This window comes from Mus pahari, chromosome 6, assembly GCF_900095145.1.
Source record: "Mus pahari chromosome 6, PAHARI_EIJ_v1.1, whole genome shotgun sequence".
NCBI classification, from domain to species: domain Eukaryota; kingdom Metazoa; phylum Chordata; class Mammalia; order Rodentia; family Muridae; genus Mus; species Mus pahari.
Genome location: NC_034595.1, coordinates 34,956,652 through 34,984,196, shown reverse-complemented (window position 1 = coordinate 34,984,196; position 27,545 = coordinate 34,956,652). Strand labels below are relative to the sequence as shown.

The window sequence follows — 27,545 nt, the reverse complement described above, 5'->3', positions numbered from 1 at the left end:
CTTTCATAACAAGGCCTCTAGAACTGTGGGTCCTGGGTGTGGATTGCCTGCGCACTTCTTAGCAGGTCTGTCAGCCCCACAAGGCTGGTGCTGAGGGAGGGGTCCATTGAGGCAGTGCTCGGTTAGTCTGGCCTGAGGGAGCTCTGTGAGCTAGAGCTGGCGGGCCCTCAGAACTGCCTGCACAGGCTCTCTGGGCTCCCTGGGTTTTCTTCTCCCTTTCCCTCTTCCTTCTCCATTTTATGACCAAGGGAGGGGATGGAAGAAAATGGCTCTCATAACAAAGAGAACAATAAGGTTGTAAACTTTGTTCTGTGTATTCCAATAACTGGGTATTTTTAAAGGGAGAAATGATCTTAAGGGGGGGAAAGCATACCGCAGAGCCCGGACCCAAAATGGTTTATTATAATTAAAAAAAAAAAACTTACCTAGCATTAAAAACAGATTTGAGACCATGAATTTAGTCTGGTTTGGGGGTCGGGAGAGTAACCATTTCTCTAGTGTAGAATACTTACTTTTATTTTTTAAATGACTTTTTCTTTCCTACTAAGGTTAACCAAGTGTCAGCTACAGTTGGAAAAGATTTTACTGTCACTCCATCCAAACTGCTTCAATTTGACCCAGGTACGTTCTGTGTTTATGGTTTGTTTCATGTTCCATAAGCGATCTGGAGACTGCTGAGAACACAGGATATTATGCAATTTCAGCCAACTAGAGGATCGCCAGGGAGCCATCCCACCCTTTTCCCAACCGAAGGGTTTGGCCTGAAGTTCTGCTCTTATATATAGTGTTCTTACAAGTGAATATTTATTTAAGCTGAGAAAAAAAGATCATAGCAAATAATAAACATGAAAATATCAAAGTAAATATTGAAAACAATCCAGAAAGATAAAGTAATTTAAACATTATTATAATATAATGTTAATTTAATTATCCACATATTTTGGTAGGAATTTTTCAAATGTTATGATTCTACAGATCGCTAAAGGAGTTTCTAAATGATTTCTTTTGAAATAAGTTTTCATAATAGGCTTCCAGGGCAGGTCATTATTTCATTGAATAGTACTTACTTTGATTTAAATCTGTGGAAGATTTTGCTGAGTACCAAAATGTACAATATCAAAGTGTGGGTTTTTTTTTTCTCCTGAAGTTGTTCTACTGTATGCAACATATAGACATGAAAATATTTGCCAAAAGAACTTTGGAAGCCAAAGTGAAAGCCATTGTTCTAGGTAAAGAAAATGCTGGAAGGCTTCCTAGGGGAGGCAACATTCTAGTGGGGAGGAGGAGGGGGAGGAGGAGGAAGAAGAGGAGGAAGCCTGAAGCACTAATACAGAAGCACCATTTACTTCTCCAGAAGTCTGCCTTAAAGCCAGGAGGCTGGGCACTGTCCTTCAGGGCTTTCCTGTGGGTGGGTTTAACTGCCTCCTGTTCTTCCCGACTCTCCCTCCTTCCCTATGGTCTGTTGTGGACCTGGATCACTCACCTAAGAACAAATGAACAAATGCTAGAAAAGTGACCAGGGCTTACAGCTTTGTACTGCAGAGATGTTCTGTGCTTTGACGGCATCCTGCCCAGTGTAAGTTCACTAAAATGACTGAATGTCATCGCCATCCCCAAACTGATGATCTTAGTATTAGGAATGTCTTTGTGCTGTTCACAGCAAGAAGCATAGCATATGAAGATGATACTGTTTTCCTAGAGCAGAGTGTCACAAACTGAGTAGTTTTAAACATAGACATTGCCTTGCAGTTCCGGAGGCTGCTGGGTCCTAGACTGAAGAGTGAGTCGGTGAGGGAGACCCTTTCCTGTCTCTTTCTTTTGTGCCTTTTGAGGTTTGCTGGCGATCTTTGGTGGTCCTTGCTAGTCCTTGTCTTCCCCTTCACACAATGCTTTCCCTATGGATAGGGTCTCCCTCATCATAAGGACCCAAGCGAGCTGAAGTTCAGGAGCTACCCTGTTCCACTATGACGTCATGCTAACTCATCACCCCACTTATAAATGATGTCACATTGTGAGGTCCTGGCAGTTAGTTAGGAAGACCTCACAATATAAGTTGCAGGGGATACAATTCAGTCTCTAACAATGACATGCAACAGCTCAGATAGTCTTGTTAGTCTCCTTCCCATGCCATGTAGCTTTCTGACATGGAGAGGGTTTTTTGGGCTGACCTTGTTATTGCTGTTCAATTCGACGTTTATCCTTGGGTTTCTGCAGGTTCCCTAGTCGTCTGTTCTACCAAGAAAGGGTTAAAGTTCTTTTGTCCTCATGTTTTAAAGGACTTGTTTGAAAGTCCATCATTTTTGTCACATGCCCTTTTTATTACCCATGGCTGTTTGTTGCAAGTTAGGTTTTCAGCAGCCCACCAGGCGCTCTGTTTGGGTTTGGAAGAGCTAGAATGTTATCACACTAGGGGAGACTCAGAAATTTATCTGTTGGAGATTCCGCTGCATAAGATAAATGCCTGTTTGTCTAGAAGAGTTTACATGCTGTTTTGATAGCTACTAATGACTTCTGGGGCCCCCAAATGGTCTCAGGATTTTAAGGATTGTTTATACGTTGAGGAATAATACAAGCACATTTTATACATTTTTTAAAAAGCCACACGCTTGGCTGCCCATGAGTTTGGAATTTATTAAACCAGAAATAATTTCATATCATGAAGCCTTACTTTAGAGAATTAAAAAAAAAAAAGTCCCCCCCCATCCACAGGTCCTATAAATGTTTATATACTTTCATATTGTAAACCCTCGCCTCTTTTAGATGTTCCCAGCTCCACCCTATCACTTTTGCCAGGAGCAATCTATTCATTTCTCTGGAAATATCAGCTCCCCTGATACCAGGGAAACAGAACGGATCATCCAGTAAGTGGGTTACTGTGAGACTGAAGAGCTCCTACTGGGGAGGGATGAAGGCTTGCCTGTAGCACTTTACCAAACTTTGCAAACCAGGATCATTCAGCCGCTCTGACCTGAAGTGCTTCGGTGCCTGTGCAAATACTCTAAGAAAAAACGAGTGCTTTCCTTTAAAACGTGTCCCTGAAAGATTTGATGCATTCTTAATCAAATCGTCATCATTCGGAAAAGTCAAAATGTTTTCCAAAGGAACAGCTCTCTAATTTGGCATTTACTGAAAAATATTGAGAAAATGTCTCTCAACAGAGAAATCTGCTTTGTAGGAAAATATCCAGGAACTCCTCTTCTCTATAAAATGGGAGTGTTTTTATGCCAGGACACCCCTTCTGCACTCCAACACCTTTTGTTTTCTGGAAACAGGGGAAGGGGCAGTTCAAGCCCCCTGGGAACCCTGAGACCTCTCAGGGAGTTAAGGGACACTTTGCACCTGGGAAGTGGGGGAAGCAGGGAACCAAACCACAGCAATGAAAATCCCACTCACAATCTGAGGCTGTGACCCCCACACCTGGGAGGCTAGAAACCAAGTTCAAATGGAGGTCAGAAAATCAGAAGCTCTCGAAAGAACTCAGAGAAGATCTCTTTCAACTATTTGGTTTAGTTCCATAAAGATCTAGCAACAACTTTAAAGGTCTTTTTGTTGTTTTGTTCGTTTGTTTGTTTAAAAAGTGACTCTGTCATTTTTCTGAAATAAATTTTCAGATAGGAGAACAACTGTTTGAGATGTGGAAATATGTCTCTGTGTATTGGATTTTTATTTAACCTGTACCTAATCTTACGATGCTTGGCGGTCAGAACAGTTCTCAATATTAACGATCTCAGCCTTCATCCCTCTTCATTGCCCATCTCATTTTATTTCCACAGCTGCCTCTAACGTCCCAGAGTCTCTGGGTACCCAGCCTTCACACAGACACTCAAATTCAGTTTGCTAAAGTGTTTGCTTTCAGAATGTCAGTGATGTCTTCCCACATTAACCATTGTCTAAAGCCCAAATCTGGCTACTTGGTGTAACACAGCTACAGAATCTCCCTGCAATCTGTGGCCGCTTTCCCCCAGATGCAACTTCCCCATTCAGCTGATCTATTTGCCACTCCCCTGACCCAAACCTCAACTTTGCTAACTTCCTTAGATTGCTTCTCACTTCTTCCCTCCAAATCTGTGTATGTGGATCTACAGGCATCCAGTGCACACACTGCATTCTGTATATTTTTTGTCAGCTAATCACACATAGCTTTTAATAGTTACTTGATTTTTCTGGTAAGAAGAAGAGCTACAGAATCCTTGGGTCCCATATCCACCTAGTCATCCAAACACAAATCAAAAAATAATCAGAAAAACCATCCTGTCTGTAATGACTATGAACCCTTTGGTTTTCTTGCCATTACCTGGGACAAGGTACAAGATTCACAACGTGTTCATTATATTATAAACAATCTACAGATGGTCTAAAGTTTACAAGAGGATTGCATAGGGTATATATACAAGGGACTTAAGCAACTGTTACAGATGTTGGCATTCAGTGGGAGTCCTAGGACCAATCTTCTTGGGTACCCGAAGACAATTTGTCTCCTCCAAAAAGTTTCAAACTCCTTTAGGTCAGAGCTCGGCTTATGCTGCATGTCTGGTGTGCTCCATGGCTTCTAATGCAAAGATAAGCACTTGGGGATAAAACACACATTTTGGCGGACCCACTTGTCAATCCATGAGATGGGAATTAATGTTTTATATTAGAGAGTTCAACTTCTGATTTTGCAAAGACTGTAAAGAAGAAATCATCTGAGACCACAGAAGATGTTGGAAGCTTCATAAATCTGATACCAGCTTGCTCTTTACCAAAATGACTGCAGATGCCCCCACTTTCCCTCTAAAGACAGCCCAGTTCAGAAGTGAACAATTTCTCCTTTCTACTGAGTGCTGCAGGGATCCATGATACACCGACTGAGCCATAAAAACTCTATGAGACATACTTTCAAGAAGGTGTCTGTCATGTAGGTGACAGTAACAGACATGTCAGCATGCAAGAAAAAGTCAGTTTTCAGAAGAGAAGGCTGGGAAAGAGTGTTTAGCCACTGTATAGAGAAAGACTTACGGATATGGAAGCACCCATAGGCAGGGGAGGCAGGACAGACTTCCAAGCTTTGCCCCAGAGCCTAAACTGTAAACTTACTGCCCTTTGTCCCTGTCTTAGCCTCTCATGCCACCAAGCAGCCTTCAGCTTGCTTACCTCTGCCTTCACCTTCCCTTCTAAGTAAATCAGGAAGATGTACCCCAGTTCCCATCATAGGCACTGCTGAGGATTGGGACCATTTCAGAAGTGTCTTCCAGCCTGAGTACTTTGTGTCTCCGACTTGGGTTTGCCTTCCATCCCGATGGGACAGATTGGCTGGGCTATCGTAGCGAATGAACACTTGTGTTAAGTTCAGAAGATTATGTGGAATAAACCTGTTTGTACTCCATGATAGACAACAGAGAGGGGAAATGGAGGCTGGACCAGTGTGCAATCCCCAGCCTATACATTCTCTCTAGGAGATTATCCAACTACTGAGCATTGCATCCATCAGAAAACTCAGCCATGGGCTAGAAGATCTGGGGGTGGGGGTGATAGCAGCCGATGCAGGCAGCAGTTGGAGTACACGAATCACTTCAAGGATTCTGTGAGGTGCCTGAAGTACCATCCAAAAATCACTTCTGTCTGCTGCACCCTCTTAAGATTTTTGCAACTATTAAGATTTTCAAATCGTAGTAACTATTTATTCTTAGGCACGGAGGGGGTGGGGTTGGGAGAAAAATTGTGTCTGGGATTTTGTCTACTAACCTTTTTTCCTCCCCCTGTGTAACGCTGCTTACTTTTTGTTACAGTGTTTGCATTGAAGGCCGGTCATCATTGTCCAGGAACAAATGCGCTCTTTTTATATTATTTGGGAGAACAGCAGGGCCTCAGTGAGTTGGTGGCAGTACAATAGCTCACTCAGGCTACTGCAGTCTAGCTGTAGACATGTTAATTAATATATTTCTCTGACACCTAGGTGATTGAAATAGCAATTAAAGAGTAATTAAAATGTTTACTTCTTGTAGGAATGTCAACTAAGATGTGGAATATAGCAATTACCTATGACGGATTAGAGGAAGATGATGAGGTCTTTGAAGTAATTCTGAACTCCCCTGTGAATGCGGTTCTTGGCACACAGACAAAAGCGGCAGTGAAAATTTTGGACTCAAAAGGAGGTATTCTTTTGATCCTCGGTCTTGAAATCAGGAGCGGTCCTGGCGCCATGGCTGCTGGCTTGTAGCAGCCAACATGCTTGATAACGCCTTCAAATCAAAATGCGTAATTTCTTGTCAAGAAAGCCGCCTGCACCATGACTCCGGGTTCTTTATTCTAGTGTGTGCTTCATGTGGTTTTTCCTCCTGCTAAGAGCAATGGCTGCAGCGAAGCAACAAGTCAATGCCCTGGTTGCTTTTTTTTCTAACCATTTGTTGTTCTCACCAAGGGGGAAACAATGTTGGTGAGAATCTATGGACAATTATTTTCCCCCTGAGTTTGCAGGGCTGTAATTATCTTTCCTCTGTTAAGGAGAGCTCTCAGTGCCCGAAACAGGAGCCCCCACTGTAGTGTGACCAGGAAAATTCTAAGAAGGGAAGGAATTGGGGGAAAACAGACGTGAAGATGCAGCTGGCTGGGGATTTGGGGGGGTAGCTGGAGAATACTAATGAATGACTTGGTGAGGCAGAGCCAAAGGGTTCTGGGAAGAGGCTGCTAGAGAGCAACCTACAGATAAAAATGTAAAGCAAAGCCGTTGGCGCTCTGAGGGTTTGTTCTGCCAAAGTCCTTCTGCTTCCAGTTCCTTATCTATGTGACACTTTATGTGTCCAGCGTGACGCTCGATTTCAAGCCTTTTTTAAATGCTTGCCATGCCCTGTGGTCTGCAGGTTTTTTTTTTTGACTTACCTGTAATCTAGTGTCCCCTCGCTCACGCTATAATACAAGTGGATGCTGCCTCCTTTGCTCTGTACACCCACATCTCCACAACATCTCTCATCCCCTCTTTCTCCACACCATGTGTGCTTCTTTGTCAGCAGGAATGTCCCCTCACATTAAGTGTGGGAAATATACACATACAAAGATGCCCTGGGCTGGGAATGCAGCTCAGTGGCAGACTGATTGCTTAGCCTGTGAAAGGCTCCACGCTTGAATCTCTGTGCTGCTGAAAATAAAATAAATATCCAGCCAGATTCTTTCAGCAGGTCATTTTGTTTTCTTGTTAGTCGAGGGTTTTGTAATTGTTCTTTAATTTTTCATTCCTTTTTCACTTATGGTTTGGTGGGGAGGTCAGAGGACAACCTGTGGGAATCTGTTCTCTCCTATTATGTGGGTTCCCAGGATGAAACTCTGGTAGCCAGGGTTGGTGGTCAGCATCCATTTCACTGGCCTAGTTTGTTTGTATTTGGTGGGCTGCTTTCTGTGCCTTCCCAGAAATATTGATTGTTGAAGTTTCTAGTAGAAACTCTCTTAAGATTCACTAGGGTTTTGCCCCTTTAGAGTGGATTGCAAATTTTTTATAGCTTGCTGCTTGATCACATGCTACCTTTAAACAATTCCAGTTTGTACCTCTAAAAGACTGGAGGAAAACTCGAATCCTTTCTCAGTTTTGGGAGGGAGTGGCGCTTGATCAGTGAATAAACCTTCCATGTTGGTGAGGATCACAGGAGGGAAGTAAGTTGGTTTCCTAAGTGTCTGGAGTGATTATTAAACCATGACAATGATTTTCATCTATGATTTGTGGGATGGATTTCATGAGTTTATAATCACCCCATCCATGGGCAGAACGATACCGCTTTCCCAGGTGGAAACTGATGAAGAGAGAGGAAGTTTCTGGCAAATGGGGAAAAAGCAACATCTGGTGGGAAATTCATCCGTCTAGGTTTAATGACAAGCTGTTCCAGGAACTGTGTCAATGCCATTGCTTATGTGTTTGTGTAGTATACTGATTGCCTGCCATCTTGCATGCCTCCAGGACGGTGCAATCCTTCAAATTCCTTCAACCAAAGCAAGCACAGCACGTGGGGGAAGGGCCCTTGGCATCCGCTGCCCTCAGGCTCATCCTCGCTCACCACTTCGGGTTCTCCTTATCGGGAAAGGCCTCCTCCATCTTTCACCAATGGAGGTGCTCTTCAGGGTTTTGGTCTCACCGACCTCACTCAAAGGAAGACGACGACGACGACGACGACGACGACGACGACCCGGGGGAATGACAGATCAGTAAGGATGGAGACTGGGAGTGGGTGTGTGCGGATGTGTGATAAGTGGCTGAGACAGTGCAGAGCTGTTTAGATTCTCATAGTGACTTCTTTATGGAGTCATGCAGTGCCTTTTATGGGCAAATATCATTATGCTGACCCACTCCACTAACTGTGCCAACTGAAGTGGTAGGCACATTCGTTCAGTCGTGTGAATCCTGCTTTGGTTCCTTTTATGACCAAGATAGATAGGGAACCATCAGTGGTCCGAGAACAGAAGCACATTTAAGTGTCCCCCTTGCGCATGGAAGCTATGATTCCCACAGGCACACTCTCGTGTGTGTGTGTGTGTGTGTGTGTGTGTGTGCATGCGTGTGTGTACATGTGTATTTTCCTGAATCTTTCTGTGCTTCAGATGCACTGAAAACTAAAGCCACCTCTTGGTCCTGCTTGTCAGGAATCAGCATAACCGTGAGCTGTGGTTAAAAAATGGTTTAAAAGATGGTTTAAAAAATTCTGTTGAACCTGGCATGGAAAAAAAAAAAATCTCGTGAAATATTCTAAGTTTTCAATTATTTCAGAACCTTACTAAAATATACTGCTACTTGCTTTTAAAGTCAGTTTTGCACACATACATCTTCTGTTGCTTTCAGGTTCCCCCATCCTCTCTCTGTAGAAATGGAACAGACACCATCTACAATGTAAGCATGAAAAATTGCTAAATGTCTTAAGTTCATAGATGTTTTCACAGAAGCAATACTGTTACATTTTTCTCTTTGTCTATTTTTCTGAAGTTTTTTTTTTTTTCTGAAAAAGGTTTTTTTTTAGAAGATTGGGTGATTGAGAAAAATCCTTTTGTCTCTGCTTTGATGCTGTCTCTGAAATGCTTATTATTATTATTATTATTATTATTATTATTATTAAAAGGTTTGCTTATTTTCTCAGTGCTTATTTTTCTCTCATTGTTTTCGTTTGCTGCTTTCTTCAAGTACCATGGTATAGTTTCCTTGAAACTAGAGGGCGACAGACTCTCAGTTCACAAACGGAAGGCCAAAATATCCATTGTTAGTCAGCCACAGAGGACAATCAAGGTGGCAGAGCTGCCTCTAGCTGATAAGGTGGAATCCACAACTGATTCGCACTTTCTCAGACAGGTATGGAAATTTTTCTTCCTTCCTGTTTGCCTTCCAGCAAGCTGCTCCCTGCGCCACAAGCACACATCATTCACAAGGTGGACCCCAAGTTAGGGGATAGTTTACTTGACACAGATGTTGCCCTGTAGATGAAGACCCAAGGAAGGAAAGGGCTATCGGCTTGCGTGAAATCAATTCTAATCTGCCACTCTTGCCTACAGGGTCTGCCGCCCTTGTTTCCAAAGAACTGTTCTGTGGAATTAAAGGGACTCTTTCATTTTGAAGAAAGCACCCAGAGGTTGTATCAGTGTGATGGGGTCTCCTGGAAAGCCTGGAGCTCCCAAACCAAGGTGGGACATTGGCTGTAGCTAAGTACCTTTAGTGGGCAATGTACCATTTGCTGAGCTGACAGCATGACTCGACGTGCGATTCTCAACTCGCGTATGTCTTTTCTTATTATACCTAGAAAGCCATGAGGGGAAAAATGGCATGAAGTAACTTATCTCTTAAGATGAGACATTACGGCGAGCGCTTCCTCTGCTTCATTGAAGCGAGAAGGCTCACGGACTTCTCCTATGAGGCCGACTTCAGATTATCAAGTCCATTCAGGCGTGAACACGCATAACTGTCTTGCAGGGGCTGGAGGACAGATCCTGCCCAGGTGGATGGCTCCTTCATTCTGGCTACTGTCACATCTTGGTCACAAGGCAGAAAGGCACCTGGACCACAGCTACCCGAGCTTGCAGAGAACAGTAAGAAACCCGACATCACATGTGCCTGCTGTTTTCCTTATATTCACGTGGAAATGTAGGCCTGCATAAGTCACTGAATAAGTATTGAACGTCTAATGTCTGTCCAGCTTTGTCTAAGGAGCCTAAGGGGAGTTTGTAGTTTGGAATGGATTTGTGGCTGACGTTGATACTTCTGTCTGCTAAGGTCTTTGCTGTTATGGCTGTACTGGTGCCACACTCTTTTCTGTTTCCTTTTATCTCCATCTTTTAAAGAAAAAGTCAAACAACTTTCCTGAGTTAGCAGCACGGTAGGTTCTGATATTTTCTCATCTCTCTTTGTTCCCCCTTCAAATGACAGACATCCATGCCTATTGATTTTAAAGTACCTGGTAATGAAAGGCCTTGGCATCCAGCCTCTAACAGTGCAGGAAGCACGGATGACCATAAAGCCAGGCGAGTAGGACAAAGGCTCACTGGGTAACAGTCAATAAAAGATGACTTGTGGTCAGATAATGACAACAAAATCCATCTGATCCAGAAGGAATTAAAAAATGCATATGTAGCAGTCCTTGACCAACCTTTTAATTTGATGACCTGGATATTATCCAAACAATGCAGTTACACTAATATGCATGCATTCTTGTTAAAATTGAGACTATAGTAATTTCTACTTAATATTGATCATATCCTATACTTTATCAAATTTAAATGGTGTGCTCATCAAAGGATACCATTAAGAAAATGAAAGGTAAACCACATTCAGAAAAAAGCTGTTCTTAAATCACATATCTGAGAAAAGTCTAAAGAAATAAAGCTCCTATAAATTAATGACAAAATATAACTGAAATAAGAGCAAATGGGCTGACGAGGTGGCTCGTGAAAAGGTGAAGAGAACTGACTGCACAAACTTGTCCTCTGTCCTTTACATACATGAGGTAGCATGTGGGCATCAGTGAACACAGAACATATATACAACTACAACAAAATTTTATAAGTGGCTTAGCAACCTCACGAGAAAAGGAAACAATAGGTTCCTAAGTAATTAAAAAGATCCTCAACATCATTAGAGACAAGTCAAGTGAAAATGAAAGCAACTTGTACTTATAAATGATTTTAAAAAAATCATAAAATTGCAAGTCCAGTGTTGACAAGGGTATAGAGCAAAGATAATTCTCATGGATTGTTATACGTGGAACCACACAATGGGTGTCTACTCTGTGGGACTTTCTGATAGATTTTAATAAAGCTATGTGTCCTATGTAACTTAGTTATTCTATACCTAGCTACTTCACCAAGGGATTAAAACATGTGATAGAAAGTACCAAGGATTTTCTAAGTTTATTCATAATAAACAATAATAACGAGGGTCATTTTTGTTATTGGTTTTATAAAAGTGCTGGCTATTTTCTCCATCACTGAGATAACACACTTATATATATATATATATATATATATATATATATATATATATATATAAGACCGAGCCTCTGAAACCTCCAACATTGTGAGTAAATAACATAGAGAAAGTATACAGCTTTACACAAGAGAGTACGCGTTACACAATTCCAGGTATATGTGTAGGAGACTCTCGTCGGTGCTGCTTCAGTAACAAAGGGTTTCACCTTTCAGATTGTCAGAGAACTAGAAACAACCCCAAAAATTGTCCTTGTGGAAGGGATGGCAAGGGACAGCTATTATGTGGATGTAACACCTTTGTCAAAATCCATCAGATTAAACATTAATGACCTCTGTATTATTTGTAAACTTCCCTCGTTGGTTTTTTTGTTCTGTTTCATTTTTTGAGACAAAGTCTCACTGTGTAGCCCAGGCTAGCCTCTACACCATGGGCTCAACGCCCGGCTTCTCATATAGACTTTGTTTTAAGGATAAAGTATTTAAAACCCAGGAAGGTCAACCACATTTTTCTTGTCACTGGTATATTTTATATTTTAACTGTAAATAGAGTCATGTTAGAGGTTAACCAGTACTTTGGGGGCAGTTGTTCATAAGTTGGTAATATCATATAAATCCAGACATTTAGAACTCTTAAAATTAGAATTGTTTCACTTTATATGCTGCCACAATGCCACATGCTGGAGAACAAACGAGACATTCTTTTACTAAAACAACCAGATAGACCACATCTATTTGAAGTTCATCTAGGGCAGTGAGACAACCTTACTAATGTTTTGAACCTTAACACAATTCCTTATGTTGTGATGACCTCAACCACAAAATTATTTTCATTGTTACTTCCTAACTCTAACTTTGCTATAATTATGCATCATAATATGAATATCTGATATGTAGATGTTCTTAGTCAACCCCTAAGAAAGGATCATTTGATCCCCAAAGGGTTGCAACCCACAGGTTGAGAACAATTGATCTAGAGTATGGCAGGCTAGGGCAGTGATAATTTGTTTTTTGTTTGTTTGTTTGTTTGTTTGCCTTTCACTCCTTAAGAGATCTGGGTGTTAACCCGAAAGCTGTCTGGGCTAGCCGGGAGAAAAATGCTTTGTAAAGGAGAGGGTCATTACTGGCAAAGAGAGGACAGTGGACATCCCCAGCAGTGGTGATTGTCGTGGTCATAGTGTGGGGATTTCTGGGTAAAGCTTTCTTGATTCATCTTGTGTTTGACGTGGCTGGCTCTCCGTGGTTAGTTAGAGCCTGATCAGTGGCATCTGTCACTCCCTTCTATGATTCCCAAAGGATGCTCAAGTCTGCAGTAAATCAGTCCTCAGTAAGCATTCAGGGTTAGTTGTAAAGAAAATTGGTTTCTTTATTTGTGGGGGGTAGGGCTTGGGATGAAAATGGGGGCTGTTTAGGGTTGGCTCTGGAGGCTGGAAGTCAGGTCAGGGTTCTTCCTCAGTCACTATATTAGTTCTTTTAAAAAATCCTTTTAGATATGGTTTATCACTGAACCCTGAGGTCACCAATTCAGACTTGCTGGCCAGTGAATGCCCAGTTCTCAGTGGTCTCTCTGACTTCCTAGCACTGGGATTAGAGGCTCTACTGTGCCCAGCCTGTGTGTGGATCCTGGGAATCCACACACAGGTGCCTGTGCTTGTGTATCTTTCACTTTATTGATTGTGCTTCTCCAAAACACTCATGATTACCTTTGCTTTTTCTTTTTGAACATTGGTTTATTTGTTTTTGTTGTGTTGGAGAGGAAATTCAGAGCTTGATAAATTATAGCCATATATATCCACTGTTACTGAGCTATACCCCAGACTGTATTGTTAATACTGTGAGAAAATGAAGGAGGCATGCATTGGAAATTGTTTCTATACAATATTGCATCTATACAAAGATCTTGGTGAAGGGTAGCCAGGTGGTTTTTTTTATTCCAATGTCTGTTTCTGTTCTTGATTCTGAAATCCTAATCTTCTAATTTCTTAGTGTTACACATTCTTATTATAAAGTCCTGCCCCTTTAGAGTAACCCTGCCGATACCTTCCTGTTGATAATCCTGTCAGACTTCCAATACCTTTAAATTTTTTTTATTGTATTGACACATTTTATTACAGTTGACTTTCAATGGTTAGCAGCCTTCTAGTTACGGGGAGTTCCTTCATAGTTCTATTAATACTGTCTGGTTTAGTCATGGTCATCATAAACACAAGGCTGAAATTAAAGGCCTGCCTCCTTTGTCACGAATTTAACCTAAGACTTCGCCTGCAAATTGAGTTAAGTGCTGTCACCCTGACCTAGCTAGCCTGAGTCAGCTGTGTTGCCTCTCCAATGACACCTTACATATTATACTTAGTCATTTCCAGAATCTTGTCACAATCCATCACTTCTGCGAGGGAAGCCAGTATCACTATTCACAGTTTATAGACTGTAAGACAGGTTTAAGGAAGCAAAAATCAGTTGCTCATTGTCCTCTAAACAAGGAAATAGAAAGGCCTTTTCCATACCCCTCCCAAGGAGCTCAAATCGTAGGGTGTTTCTCACTACATATGCACCAATAAGTGTGGCTATTTTAAATTTATGATAGGCAAATCTGTCGCAAGCCTTCAAAATCGTGGGTTGTAAAGTCTTGTATCACTCTCACAGCAAAAAAATAAAAATTTGAAATTGAGCGTGGCTAATTCTTTCAGGGAAAATCAAAAGTGTAATCAGGTTTTGAGTTTATAGATTCATGTTTTAACTTTTTGCTGTGGAATAAAGTGAGTCTAGTCTAGATCATACCTTTAAACACCGTTCTTTAGTATTGGTCTCATAACCCAATGCCTAACTTCCTCACCGATTAGGGAATAGACACCATAGCTCAATACAGTTGTCTTTCATGGCAAGATGCATTTTACGTCGGCGATGTCATAGACCTTCAGATCATTTCTTTCCCACATCTCTTTCTCATAAAGCTCTATTAAGAATGTAGATGTTTTTGAATTTAAAAGCCTAGATTTAGAACTTATTAAGTTCATGTCTTACTGTAAGTCCAGTTAAGAATTCCTCTGGCTGTAAATATGAGTTTCCAGCAGTATCTGTTGACTACATGTAGCAGAACATGATTGACATTTGGAAATACTGCATATGGAAGATTTTTGTCCTGAAATATGTTCATCTTCCATGGTGCTTCGGGGGTGGGCATGCATCATAGTGGGCGCAGCTCTCAGATCAAATGTGGTCAAAAACTCTAGAACCACTGTTGTTCAAATTAGTTCCAAGTTATTTAGTACACTTTTTCTCGGGGAATTGTTTTAGGGAATGTACTTTAAGAAAACAACTAACTAGCTGTAAAACAAACCCAAGTTTCACATTATTTATTTACCTTATTGATTGGGAAATGAAACAGCTTATCAAACACCCTCTTTGATGATATTCTAGGGTGTGTAAGGTCATGTGATATGTCAGGCATCACTAGAAATGTCTGTTTTAGTTGACATGTTAAATATTTTATTAGACTGCACTTGCATGGTCCCCGGGCATGCATCTGCTTCTAGAAGGACAAGGAGCATGATTAGAGAGGTACACACTGGTGGAAGTCACTTTTTAAAAGGCCACTGGGAGATTTAAACAACTTGTATAAGCCCAGGAGGAACATTTGCGGGTAGTAACGCTCCTTTCCAGCACAACTTGTCCCTGAATCCTGACCGCTGCTCCGCCATTCAGCATACTTCAGTCACTCCCCAGGTCTCCTGCTTCCATCACCTTCCATCACTTTCTGGATCATTTTTATCATGTTCTCTGGTCTTGTTGGCTTGAAAACGGTTGTTTCTCTAGGGATTGTCAATCCTTGTCGTGAAGTTAAAGTCACGCATTTTACATTTTGAAACTTGAAGCTCTGCCTTATCATTAGCTATTTTAGTAGATGGCTTTATATTCCACGGTTAGAATCAGTACACTTACAGACTGTGTTTTGATTGGACTGGAGGGACCGTTATTTTATACTGTGCTGTTTCTTTGAGTTCCCCACGGTATGTGTCTGATTCTTTTCTTTTTCTTTATTTCCAGAGGGTCATTTGCAATGCCCGTGTTTCAATGAGAACAGTAAATTGTATATTATCCCTTGTCCCTAATCAGATTACTCACTCAGCTCAACCGTTATCTCCCATCTCTGGGCCTCCCCATTGGTGTTTTATTATTTTTCTAACCCAAAGGAGCCAGACTGCTAGATTAAGCATTTCTTGAATTTACATATTGTAATCTCATCTGCTCATTTCCTAAGGCAGTCATTGTACATTTGGTAATTCTATTATTATAGATCATTATCTATGATGCCATTTCCCCATCCCACAGGAGCGTCTGGAACCCCTGCTGGCCTATCCTTAAAGAGTTGCCCTAAAATACCAGTACTTATGCAAAACCTTTTGAAGAAATAGATGTTTGTTTTTATAGCCAGAAAAAGTAACGCTTCCGTTCCTGATCCTGGACTTCGAAAGCCTTCACAGTTTAGAGTTTTTGAAGGGTTTCTAGTCGTATATGTTACCTATGGATTTCAATTTTATAACTATAAACACACATGTCTAAAAAGATAGTAGCTACCATATTTTATGTCTTTGAGCAAAATGAACAGGAATTTTTCTTTTTACTTAAAACCATCATACACATGCTAAAACATTTGTTTTATGAATTATTGCTTTGATATTTTGCCTAGGTAAAGAATCAAAGCAATATTTCTCTGCCTGGCCTTCTTATTTTTTAACATTAATAATAATAATATTAATAAATATTAAATTAATAATAATAATAATTATTATTATTATTATTATTATTATTTTGGTAGGGGTAATTCTTATTTTTTATAGAGTTAAAAAAACCTAGAACTGTATTTAAGCAGTTAAAATACATTTTGCAAAGTCTATTTTAAAGATAGTTTCAAAAACTTTCAAGCAGGTGAGAAGCTAAACACCCAGGAATGAACTCCTGTATCCATCCTCGTGATGGCTGTGAGGTTGGTGGTGATAAGTAAGAAAATTACCCGGGAAGGGACAGAGGGAATAGGCAGGAAATCTGCCATTCCCATTCTTAGTCCAGCACTCCACAGGGATGGGATAGCCCAAGCCATTTAATACAAGTCAAATATTATGTGTCCCACGTCCAGAGTACATAGGATGCCCACACTGGATATGAGGAGATGTCTCTCGTAGCTGCCATGACTGTCAGCCATGAGCCAGCAGTAAACAATAGGTTCAAAACCAAGTCATAAAGCCCCAATCCAGCAGCTTGAGGCTCTCCAGCAGTCTTACAGATCTCAGGAGGCCTATAAAGCACTGTTGAATTATAGAACAGCAAAAATCCTGCGTTAGTGGAGGGAAAAATCATTAAGAAACAAATTATAGTTACTACCGATAGTAGGTTGGAGAAATATATCTGGATTTTGGAAAGACATAGGCAAAATGAATGAAGTTTAGCTCAGCAGTGGTTTAACTTTATGTCGCCATTTTCTTCCCTACTTGTCTTCATGTCAATAAATGTTGATCCGACAGGACAGTCATCGTGGTTTTATTTTCTTGTTATTTGGCTTAACTTTTTTTTTTTTGTTTTTGTTTTTGAATTGCATTTCTTCTCCTGTCACTTATGTGGCACATGGTCCATGAGTACCACGGTGTACGTGTGGAATTGAGAGGGTGACTTAGAAGGCATCCTGCTTCATTTTATTCATTGGAACAACTGTACATCTACAGGGCACACCGTGCTGCTGTGAGCGAGGCAGATTTAGCCATTGCTTCCTCCTTGAATCCATTTCTTTTCAAGAAGAAAATGACCTACTGGTTTTTATCAGAGTGTTTTTAGAGAGCTTTAAATAAGCTCCGCTGGAGAAGTCAGATAACAGAACGCTGCTCCCAGAGATGATTCAGGTGGCTTCAGTGCGAGTCGCAGAGAGCGAGCTCTGTTTTAAGGGCAAACGGTGAGTGCTGGCAGGAAGAGAGTCTCTAACTTGTGTAAAATGGATGAGGGTTGACAATGGAGCTAGTTCCATTTCACTGAGACGTGGATCGTGCTTATGGGGTTAAGAAAACACACCAACCTCAACATTTACACTTCGAGTCATATTATCTGGGAGGAAAATCAGGCTAACTTACTGACCAAACTAAGTGAAAGACTGTCAAATTCATACCAGCTTAAAAAAAAAAAAATCTGTAGGAGGCTCAGAAGTCCAAGCTACTGTGGAGTCTGGGGCTAGCCTGGGTTACATGAGACCCAGCCTGGGTTATACGAGACCCCGTCTCTAAGGAGGAGGAGAAAGAGGATAAGATTCTTCAGAATATTTTGATATGAAGTAATTGATCTAAATAATCTTTACAAGTTGACAGTTGTTAATTTCCAAGAAACTATTCTAATCCCACCGAACTGTGGTATAAATAGAACCCATGTATAACATAACACTTTCCTTGCTGTTGCCAATGCCCATCAAAGCTAGGCCAGAGTGTTAAAACCTTGAAAAGCTCTTTCTATATATTTACTAGCTTTCTTTGTATTTCTGTTATGCATGTCACATGAGCAGCAATGTAAACACCATGTCGCTGAGTCTCCTATTTTCATTTGTGTATGTGCAGGCACCAGGGCGACCTTGTGACCGTATTCTCCAGAAGGCATATGCAGTGGCTGTGGGCGATGAGTGGACGGAAGCCCTTCTGGATAGGCGAGTATCTGCACTCTTGTGAGCAGGAAGCAGCTCACAGCAGCAAAGGAGCTGATGCCCACCACTGTTGGCCAAGTGATTGTAACTCATGGTAACATGTAACCGTTAGATGGTCTGTCAGTTAGAACCATTCTAAGGCCTGGAAAATGGCTCAGTGACAGGGCATATACTGTACACATGCAAGACTCTGGCTTCAATCCCTAGCAGCCCAAGGGGGGAAAAGGACCATTTTTTGGCTTTTTGGCAGGGTACTTTCATTTAGACATCTATTTTAAAGACATAGTTAGGGATCTGGTCAGACTGACATAAAAATTCAACACATGACATTTCTAAAATTCAAATATTTAGAAATAGCTATAGAGCAAATTAGATTACAACATGCCTATGTGAAGGTGAAGTTATTATTTATTCTTAAATTATCTAGTAAAGCTGTAACAAAATGCCTTGTGTATATATTAATTGACTAAACAATTATATATCATAGTATTAATAAGATAGAATGCATTGCATTTGTGACCAGGTACTAAGTGAAAAGGAAGAATTCATAGCCATATAAAGCATGGTATAATTTGGAATAAAAAAGAAATTTATGTGAAAGTTGGACAGATAGATAGATTATAGAATTACATGCTAAAGTTGGAAATAATTTATCTCTAACCAACAATACAGGCACTTTGAATTTTATTCCTGGATTTTTCAAATTTTTAATATTTTCTCCAATTTTGACAGTTATAACAATCTTTACAAGTGACTTCTGAGACAGAGTTCTCAAGGCATATCTGAGTTAATGTTTCCACCCCTGCCTTTGAGAAACACTGTATTTGGGGTAACAATTATAAATCCAGTCTGTGGTCCTCAATTCTTTTTTCTGTAAACTTCATTGGGTCTTTAAGTCCAGCCATGGGCTAAGGGTATTGCGTGAGTCTGGAGCATAATTTTCCTATAATTTTCCATAGTGATCCTAAGGCTTTGTGTTCACAAAAGCACATGTGATCTGATCAATATTCCATAGAAATAGCCCAGTTCAGGTCAGGGTGTTTTGGACTGAAATGGCAGTGGAGGAAGGCAGCATGCTGGTGGCTAGAATGGTTGTCACAGTTAAATCGGAGTGACAAGACGTCAGACCACTCTGCGATCACAGAGAGGAGTTCTCTTGCACGTTTTTCCGTTTTAGAAACTCTATTATGAGAAGTAGGGGAGCGCTTCTTTAAGCAAACGTCACAGATACTTAAAACATTCTAGTCTAATTTTCAGAAATTGCCGGTGGGCGTAGAGCAGCAACGAGAAAAAAAAGGCTGAGTTTTATCGGCATTGTAGCAGATTGAAAGATGTTAAACTCCAGACAAGAAGTGATATGTCGTCAGCTACTTCTGGATATGAAACAGAAGGCGTTTAAAGTACTGGAACAAGTAATAGTAATGGGTGGCAAAATGTCTGTTTCCCTGTGATAGGAGCTTTGTGGGTAGGTGACAGAGATGATAATAATAGAGAGGTGGATAGAGAGGTGACACAACTGGTTAAGACCACCACTGTCCTGACAGAGGACCTAGGTTCGGTTCATAGAACCCATGTGGCAGCTCACAACCATCTGTAACTCCAATTCCAGAGAATCTCATGCCTTCTTCTGGCCACTTCTGGCACTATACATACATGATACACAGACCTACATGTAGCCAAAAAATACTTATACACATAAAAATAACATACCTATATACATAAAATAATAATAAATTGAAAAAATAATATCAGCCATTAAGTAAACATCAAAATATCTTAAAAGGGTTTTTTTTTAAATCTTAAATTAAAATATAATTACATAATTTCCCCCCCACCCCTTTCTTCCCTCTAACACAGTGGTTCTCAAGCTGTGGGTTGCAACCCCTTTGAGGGTTGAATAGCCCTTTCACAGGGGTCACCTAAGAACATTGAAAAACACAGATGTTTGCACTATAGTTCGTAACAGTAGCAGAATTACAGTTATGAAATAACAACAAAATAGGTTTATGGTTGGAGGTCACCACAGCGTGAGGAACAGAGAGTAACAGAATTAGGAGTGTTGAGAACCACTGCATAACATCCCCTGTTCCCCACTTGCTCATTCTCAAATTCATGGCCTCTCTTTCTTTAATTGTATATATTATTATAAATATGAACATACACACACACACACACACACATACATATATATATATATATATATATATATATATATATATATATATAGTCTTGAGTACATAAATACAACCTGTTCAGTCCATACACCGTTACTTATATGTATATGAATTCAGGTTATGACCAGTTGGGGGGCTCTTCCATGATAAACTATCTCTCCCACTCTTAGCGTTCCTCAGTTGCCTACAGTCCTTTGCCTATGGTAAGAGTTTTACATAGGCTATTATCATTAATCTTCAACAAAACTATATATATACTGCTTTTATGCCCATTTCTTAGATGTAAAAACTAAAACTCAGAAAGGTTGAGTAACCTACCCAAAGAGGGCAGATGCTTCTTAGCTCCAAAGTCTAATACTCCAAATTGTGTCATATTTTGTCCTCAAATCTTCTTGGTTCAAGAACTCATTTTCACTTAAAACTCTGCTTAGTTCCATAGACCAAGGTAGGTCTGTGGTTCGCACCTGTCATTACAACTATTTGGAGGTCTGAGGAAGGAGGACAATGTGTTCAAGACTAACTGGGGAATTTAGTGAGACCATACCCCCCCCAAAAAAAAAAAAAAAAAAAAAAACGAAAAATAACACAGCAGAGGAGAGACTCTAGCCCTGTGGTAGAGCACTTGCCTAGCTGGTGTAAAGAAATCAACTTCATACCAACTTTGAGAGGAACAGCAGGAAAAAAGAAATAGGGGAGCCATGGTGCCCAAGTTTAAATGTAATCAAAATATCTGGCATGTTCTCTTGGCTCACATTAGGCTTGAAGAACCAAGTGCGGACTGGCCGCTGGGAGTGGATCGGAGGTGAACCTGTTGCTTTCACCAACTGGAGGAATGGGGCCCCTCTGCACCCGAAACCTGGAAAGAATTGTGCGTTGGTTCAGAAAAGAGGACAATGGCAGACAAAGAACTGTAGCAGAGGCAAGGCTCACAATTTTGTGTGCTCAAGGAAACTCTGAACATAACCTGGCATTTTCTCATCTGTCTATTTCCAAGATCTATGTGTATTGCTCCGTGGAGATGCATTGTTGTGTGGCTGGCTGGGCATGTCTTTGTGAGTCTGTCAAGTGAACCTGGAAGCTAAATCAACAGTCAGGAGATGACTGTATGAATGTGCCTTTCAAGATGAGATAGAACTTCTGTATCTCAATATTTTTCTAGATAAATGTCTGCAGTATTATAGGCTATAATATTTGCTTCTCCTAGAAGATTCACTCTTTCCTGTGCCTACTCTCAGGCTGTACAAATATCCATGGACCTTAAATGCTTTTGTCTGTAGACCTCAAATGAGTCCACCTAGAAAGGTCAATATTGCAGGTGCTTCTACTACAGAGTTTGAGTGAATATAGTTCTGCAGATCCATTAAACCAAGGTTGAATGTCAAAGGTTGGTTTAATTTCCTTAGGCCCTTTAAATGTGAACTTAAAACCGGAGGCTACGTGTAGACAAAGGGGATCTGTTTTCAATGGAAGAGTCTTTCAGGAGGATGCTCAACTATATAGGTTTAGTGAGGTAGGGTCCCAGCCCTGCCTCTACTGGAGAGCTCAGATGGAGGCAGGGCTCTGCCTCTACTAGGGAGATCAAACCATTCCACTCATGAGACATGTTACATTCCAATACAATTATGGCATGGTGCCATTCCTTGACTAAATATTGGGTTTTCACACCTTCCAAGGTCATGTGAACTTTGAAGTAGCAATGTCTTCATCTCTATTTACTATGTTGACAAATATTTTTTTAAAGGATATATGCAGTAAGGAGTATATGAGTATGGTTGGCACACAGAGGAAAATTGCCACTCCCTTGGAAGTACCCTCATGAGTTCTGATGACCAAAGAAAAGTAATACTGGAAACAGACCCTTTGAAAGGCCACACCACACTCTTGGAGAGGATTTTTGATGTGACTTTGAGCCTTTAAATCTGTAATATTTGCAGAGATACTCTTCTAATTAGCTTCTCCAATAGAGGGCACCTTATTAATTTATAAACTCAGTTGAGTGAAACATTTTTGTAGCAATGAAGCATGCTGTGCTACTCTCAACAATCCCTTCTGGAACCCAGGGTTAATTATAGGAAGTCAGAACGTCCTTTTTGAAATGTTTATTAAAATTTTTCTTTTCATAATCTCTAAAAAATACAGCTGTGCCAAATATAACCTGTCATATGAGCACCAGTGTAATTTTAGAATTAAATGAGGTGTTCAAGTAGACTAGAGCTTTAGGGCAGACTTTTTAAATAGAATAATAATATCTCGAGTGTTATAGACACTAAAAATGGCTTAAGAAAGTCGTTCCAGTTTCTGGATATAAAACATGACAGGCTTGCTTCATTTCTTCTCATTTATCAAAGTTTCGGTTCATAGAAATTTTTACCTAAGGTTAGGATAAGACTCAGACATTCTGTCTCTTGCTGAAATCCAGATGTAATTGCAGAGCCGGGCGCTCTTAGCTCGGAGGTTTGGAGAAGTCTGTAGACAGTGAGTGCAAAGGCCTGTGGAACATAAGGAACCTTTAGTGTTTAACCCAAACAGGTCACATCCTTCCTCCACTCTGGCTCCAGCCAAGCTCCTTGTAACCTACTGGCTTCTGCACTGTGCAAAGTTGGGATTCAGGGTGCAGGAAAGAGGGTAGATCTCCAGTTTGGATATTGAGGAATTCATTCTAAAGCTGTGTGCACCGTTAAAGCTGGAAATACAGAACTAGGCCGGTCATGCTCAACCTGAGCGGCATGGCCAGTTTATTACACTTTCCTGCACTGAAAATGGCGTGGCCATACTTGCAAGTGGTTAGTTAGTATAGGGAATAGTTTGGGAAAAGACCCAATTAGTCTCTTCCAATTAGGAAGAGACCATTTTGAAATTTTCTTGATCATGAAAGCTTTACCAAAATGTGGAATCGGGTCTAAGTGATTGGCAGAACACACAAGGTCAGGCAAGCTTAGCTGCCACGGTTGAGGACTGTCAGGGTTGAGGAGGAAAGACTGGAGATGCCAGTAGCCAAGAAGGACATACAACAGAGGTCTGACTATTGCCCTTCCCCCTCAAACTTGAATGCCCACTCAGGAACTTCTTATGTGCAAGGACATACATACAGCTCAATGGTATAGAACTTTTAAATTTTGTTCTGATATTTGATCCTTAAAGAATACATAGTATATGTTTACTGAAGATAAATCTTAAAACTGGCGCCAATCACTTCCTCCCCTTCCCTGGAGTGATACAAAGAAACTGAGCAACCTTTATTTGTATTTCTAGTTTAGTTTATTTTTAATACAACCCAAATATGCACGTATTTTAATGAATGCTGTGGTTCTATGTAATTTAAATCATCAACTGGTGCTGACTAATTTCTGTAAGGACATAGCATATTAACTGTACTATATCTAGTGTTGTGTCAAAGCCAATAAAATAAACATGTCAAATTCTCAGATACTGTACCTTTAGTTTGTCGTCTTCTACATTTTTCATGGGGCCTCACAGCTATTGTTTAATTTATGTCACTTTGCTTTTTCAAGACAGTCTTTCACTGCACAGATGAGACTCTCCTTGAGATGTCGTGGTCCTCCTGTCTCCCAAGTACTGTGATTATAGGCATGTGCTACCATTGGTTTGTATCTTAAGGAGGCTTTTTGTTGTTGTTGTTGTTGTTGTTACACTAGCTAATAGTTATTAGCTTCCATGCATTCATACAGTATTTGCTCAGTGGTATTGAATATGCAGCAGATACCTGGCATTGTCTTAAAAATCTAGAGACACAGGACCGAGTAAAAAAACGAGAAGCACAGAGCATAGATGCAGACTTCTAAAAGCTTTAAAACCTGGGGGACTTTGTTCATTTGTTTTTTTTTTGTTTTTCAAGACAGGGTTTCTCTGTATAGCCCTGGCTGTCCTGGAACTCACTCTGTAGACCAGGCTGGCCTCGAATTCAGAAATCCGCCTGCCTCTGCCTCCAGAGAGCTGGGATTAAAGGTGTGCACCACCACTGCCCAGTTGGCCTGGAGAGCTTTGAACCAGAGATGACATTGCTGTGGAGCTTGGTGGTTATGTCATCTCTCTCCAGGCTAGGAGGGACGCACACTCACTGTTCAAGCTCATTTCTGTAGTACCCTCTCCAGATTAAGAAGTGGGTCTCCACTCTTGAGGCTTACCATAAAGACCAGGCATTGTTAAATCCCAGTATTTCTGAATCCACACCTCCATGAAGGAGATGGGAATGGAGGTTTTTAAAATTTAGTTTATTCTTGCTTTTCTCCCTAAACGATGAACAGTTTGTGTCTCTACCATAGATTCCTGGAGCAGCAGAAATTAAAGAGAGAGCATTGGTATCATCTTATCCATCACGCCCGTTTTACAGAGGAGAGAGCACTGAGGGTCTCTGGAGTAAAGGTTCCTTCCTCTGATCTACAGAGTGAAGAAGGCAGCATCAGGACTGACATCTGAGAAGTGATGTCAGCAGGATGGGGACATAGTTCAATGAGTAGCATGATTGCTATGTTTATCTAGAACATGCATGTTCTTCACCAGCACTCATGTAACAAGCTGGTGTTGGGGTTTGTGCTTGTAATCCCAGAGCTGGGGTGGGGGGTGGTAACTGGGATGTCCCTAGGGCACTCAGGCCAACCGAGTCTAAAGGATAAGATCAGCTTCAAGTGAAAGGTCAACTCTGGCAATTACACACTCACCCCCCCCGACACCCCCACATGCGTAATGGCTTCTATGTCCATCCACCACAGACAGACACACACAGACACACACACACACACACACACACACACACACACGCTGGCCTCTATACACAAGTATACAGATACACAAATGGTAGGCTAAATCTCTTTCAATAGTAATATTCAGGCAGCTTTATTGTATTCTAGCACAATATTTTTGAATAGTGTTATAAAATTTATGAAAGACACACCCTAAACCATATGTTGTATGATCCTATTTATATAAAATGCTGAGACTAGGCAAATTTATAGCTCCAAAGTGGACCCGAAGTTTTCAAGGTGTCGAGAAATGGAGGGCTTGAAACGGGCTCGCCGTGGGGATTGAATTTCCTTTTGAGGAGTTGGAAATACACTGGGATTAGATTGTGGTGATGATTACACCATCCAGTGAGTACACTAAAAACTACTGCAGTGAATATTTTATCATTTGTTGAGGTGCTGGAAATTAAAACCAGCACATATTAAGTAAACATTCTGCCACTGACCTATATCCCCAGCCCCAAAGAGAATACTTTATGCTGATGAATTTCAAACTGAGAAGTGCTATTCCAAATCTCCAGATAAAATTCATTTCCAAAAGCTGAAAACGGGCTGTTGGCTCTGCCGTGTGTTTATCTGACTTACTCCGATACACCTTCCCTTCTATGCCTGATGCTCACCCAGATTTTGTTTGCTTATTTGTATCATTGATTCACGGGCAAGGGATGCTAAATTTGACATAGTTTTAAATTGGCAACATGGCCTGACTGGTCTTCTTCTCCTTCCTCCCCATCAATCATGGCAAAGAACCGCCACTAGCAGCAGAGTGTGTCTGGATGTCAGTAATGTCCAGAACACCGTGATTTTCATGAAATTAATTTTACAAGCCTTTAGAGTAGGATCGTTCAGGAAATGAATATACTATCCTCATAACTTACTCAGAACTGTTCATTTTGAACAGCTTTTATAGGCCCTATACTCAGAGAGGTAATAAAGTTCCGTTTATCTTAAGACAGAAAGGAACAAAGATCAAGCAACACTTTCATTAGTGGCCTCATGGTAACCGGCAACACTTTCCAGGGACTGCTGCCTGGGTTCCCCTTTCCCTTCCTTCTCTCTCCACCTGCATTATGGCCTTCAAAGGGCAGTCTGGCTCAACCCGATGCATAGAAAAATCATGTTAATCATGACTGAACTACATGCTGCTTATAAGAAACACACTTTTAATATAAGTACGCAAATCCATGTGAAGTAGAGAATTTGAAAGAGATCCGCCACCTTATACCTAGTCAAAACTGGAGTGGCTACATGAATGTCAGCCAGCATGAATTTTAGAGCAAAGAATATTGCCAAGGATAATGAAGATTAGTTTAGAATGCTAAGGGATAGATCGGTAACAGAACCTTGTGGTCCGAAGCATCCATGCGCTTGGTAACAAGGTTTAGAAACATGCAAAGCAAACACTGATAGATAGGAGAGAGGCGGATAGATCTGTCTAACGGTCAGACATGTCAATAACCTTTCTTTTAAGTCAATAGAAGGAGCAGTGAGGGAATCAAGCAAGGTGCAGAATCTCCCTGCTGCTCACTGTAACCGTGTAAGAGATGTCTGGAAGTATCCAGAAGTATTGCAATTTATCTTTAAGTGCTTGTCAAACATTTACTAAGGCAAAGTCTTAGGGCTCAAACATAAAATGTCTGTATTTTTCCCAGCCCGGCCGAATATCTTCCCTAGATATGGTGGAATTAAATTAGCAATCAGTGACAAAGACATTTCTGGAAGATTCTCTGAGTGTTTGCCCACTGCACTGTACACTTCTTTAATGAGTATGTTATAAAGTTTTCAAAATGAAATTCATTAAGTATTTTGATCTGGATAAAATTGAAAATATATCAACATTTGTGGGATGCCATTGAGGCAGTGCTTAGGGGAAGTTTATAATAGTAAGGTCTTATATTAAAAAGTACATAGATCTTCACCCAACAACCCATTTCTACCTTCATAAGAACCAGCCAGGCATGGTGGCGCACTCTTGCTTTTCACCTTGGGTCTCAGGAGGCGGTCAAATCTGTGAGTTCAACGTCAGCCTAATCTACATAGCAAGTTCCAGGCCAGCCAGGACTCCATAGTGAGGCCTTCCTTGTCTCAAAAGAAGAAAAGTAGATGAGGAGAAGGCAGAAAGTAAGGAGGTGACAAATGTCACACTAGAACACCAAGGCATGTCAGGAGCAGTGGTACTCGGACACAGAAGAGTCCAAGTTCCAGACTAACCTGTGCTACGTGATAAAACCATGGTCCCCAAGTCCAAAGGCTCTGGGATGGAGGGCTTCTCTGGGGTGCGAGAAAGGTCTAGGGCTCCATTCCCAGCCCTATAAGCGAAACAATGAAGAGTGGTAGGTGATCTCCCGGAAGCCAAAACAATGCTTTGAAAACGAAGTTCTGTAAAGTCTAGCCAGACAGATGAGGCAGAAAAGACACAGATAACAAATCCCAGGAGTGAGGCAGTAGCGGCCCTTAGTGTATTACCGCTATTCTCACAATAACGGAGACTGTCGAGGGGTAGTTCAGTCGCAT

The 27,545-nt window shown here is 40.9% G+C and overlaps 1 protein-coding gene across 1 annotated transcript in view; it reads left to right on the top strand.

Moving 5' to 3' along the window:
• Frem1 (FRAS1 related extracellular matrix 1) overlaps positions 1–22,033 on the top strand; it is a 158,632-nt gene extending 136,599 nt beyond the window's left edge. Inside the window, exons 29-37 of the mRNA XM_021200078.2 lie at positions 549–621; positions 5,985–6,134; positions 7,925–8,169; positions 8,801–8,848; positions 9,137–9,301; positions 9,502–9,630; positions 9,917–10,032; positions 18,015–18,100; positions 21,029–22,033. Of these exons, the coding sequence (XP_021055737.1) occupies positions 549–621; positions 5,985–6,134; positions 7,925–8,169; positions 8,801–8,848; positions 9,137–9,301; positions 9,502–9,630; positions 9,917–10,032; positions 18,015–18,100; positions 21,029–21,228 (1,212 nt within the window). The 3' untranslated portion in view covers positions 21,229–22,033. The remainder of the gene's footprint in view (positions 1–548; positions 622–5,984; positions 6,135–7,924; positions 8,170–8,800; positions 8,849–9,136; positions 9,302–9,501; positions 9,631–9,916; positions 10,033–18,014; positions 18,101–21,028) is intronic.
• Positions 22,034–27,545: the final 5,512 nt, after the last annotated feature.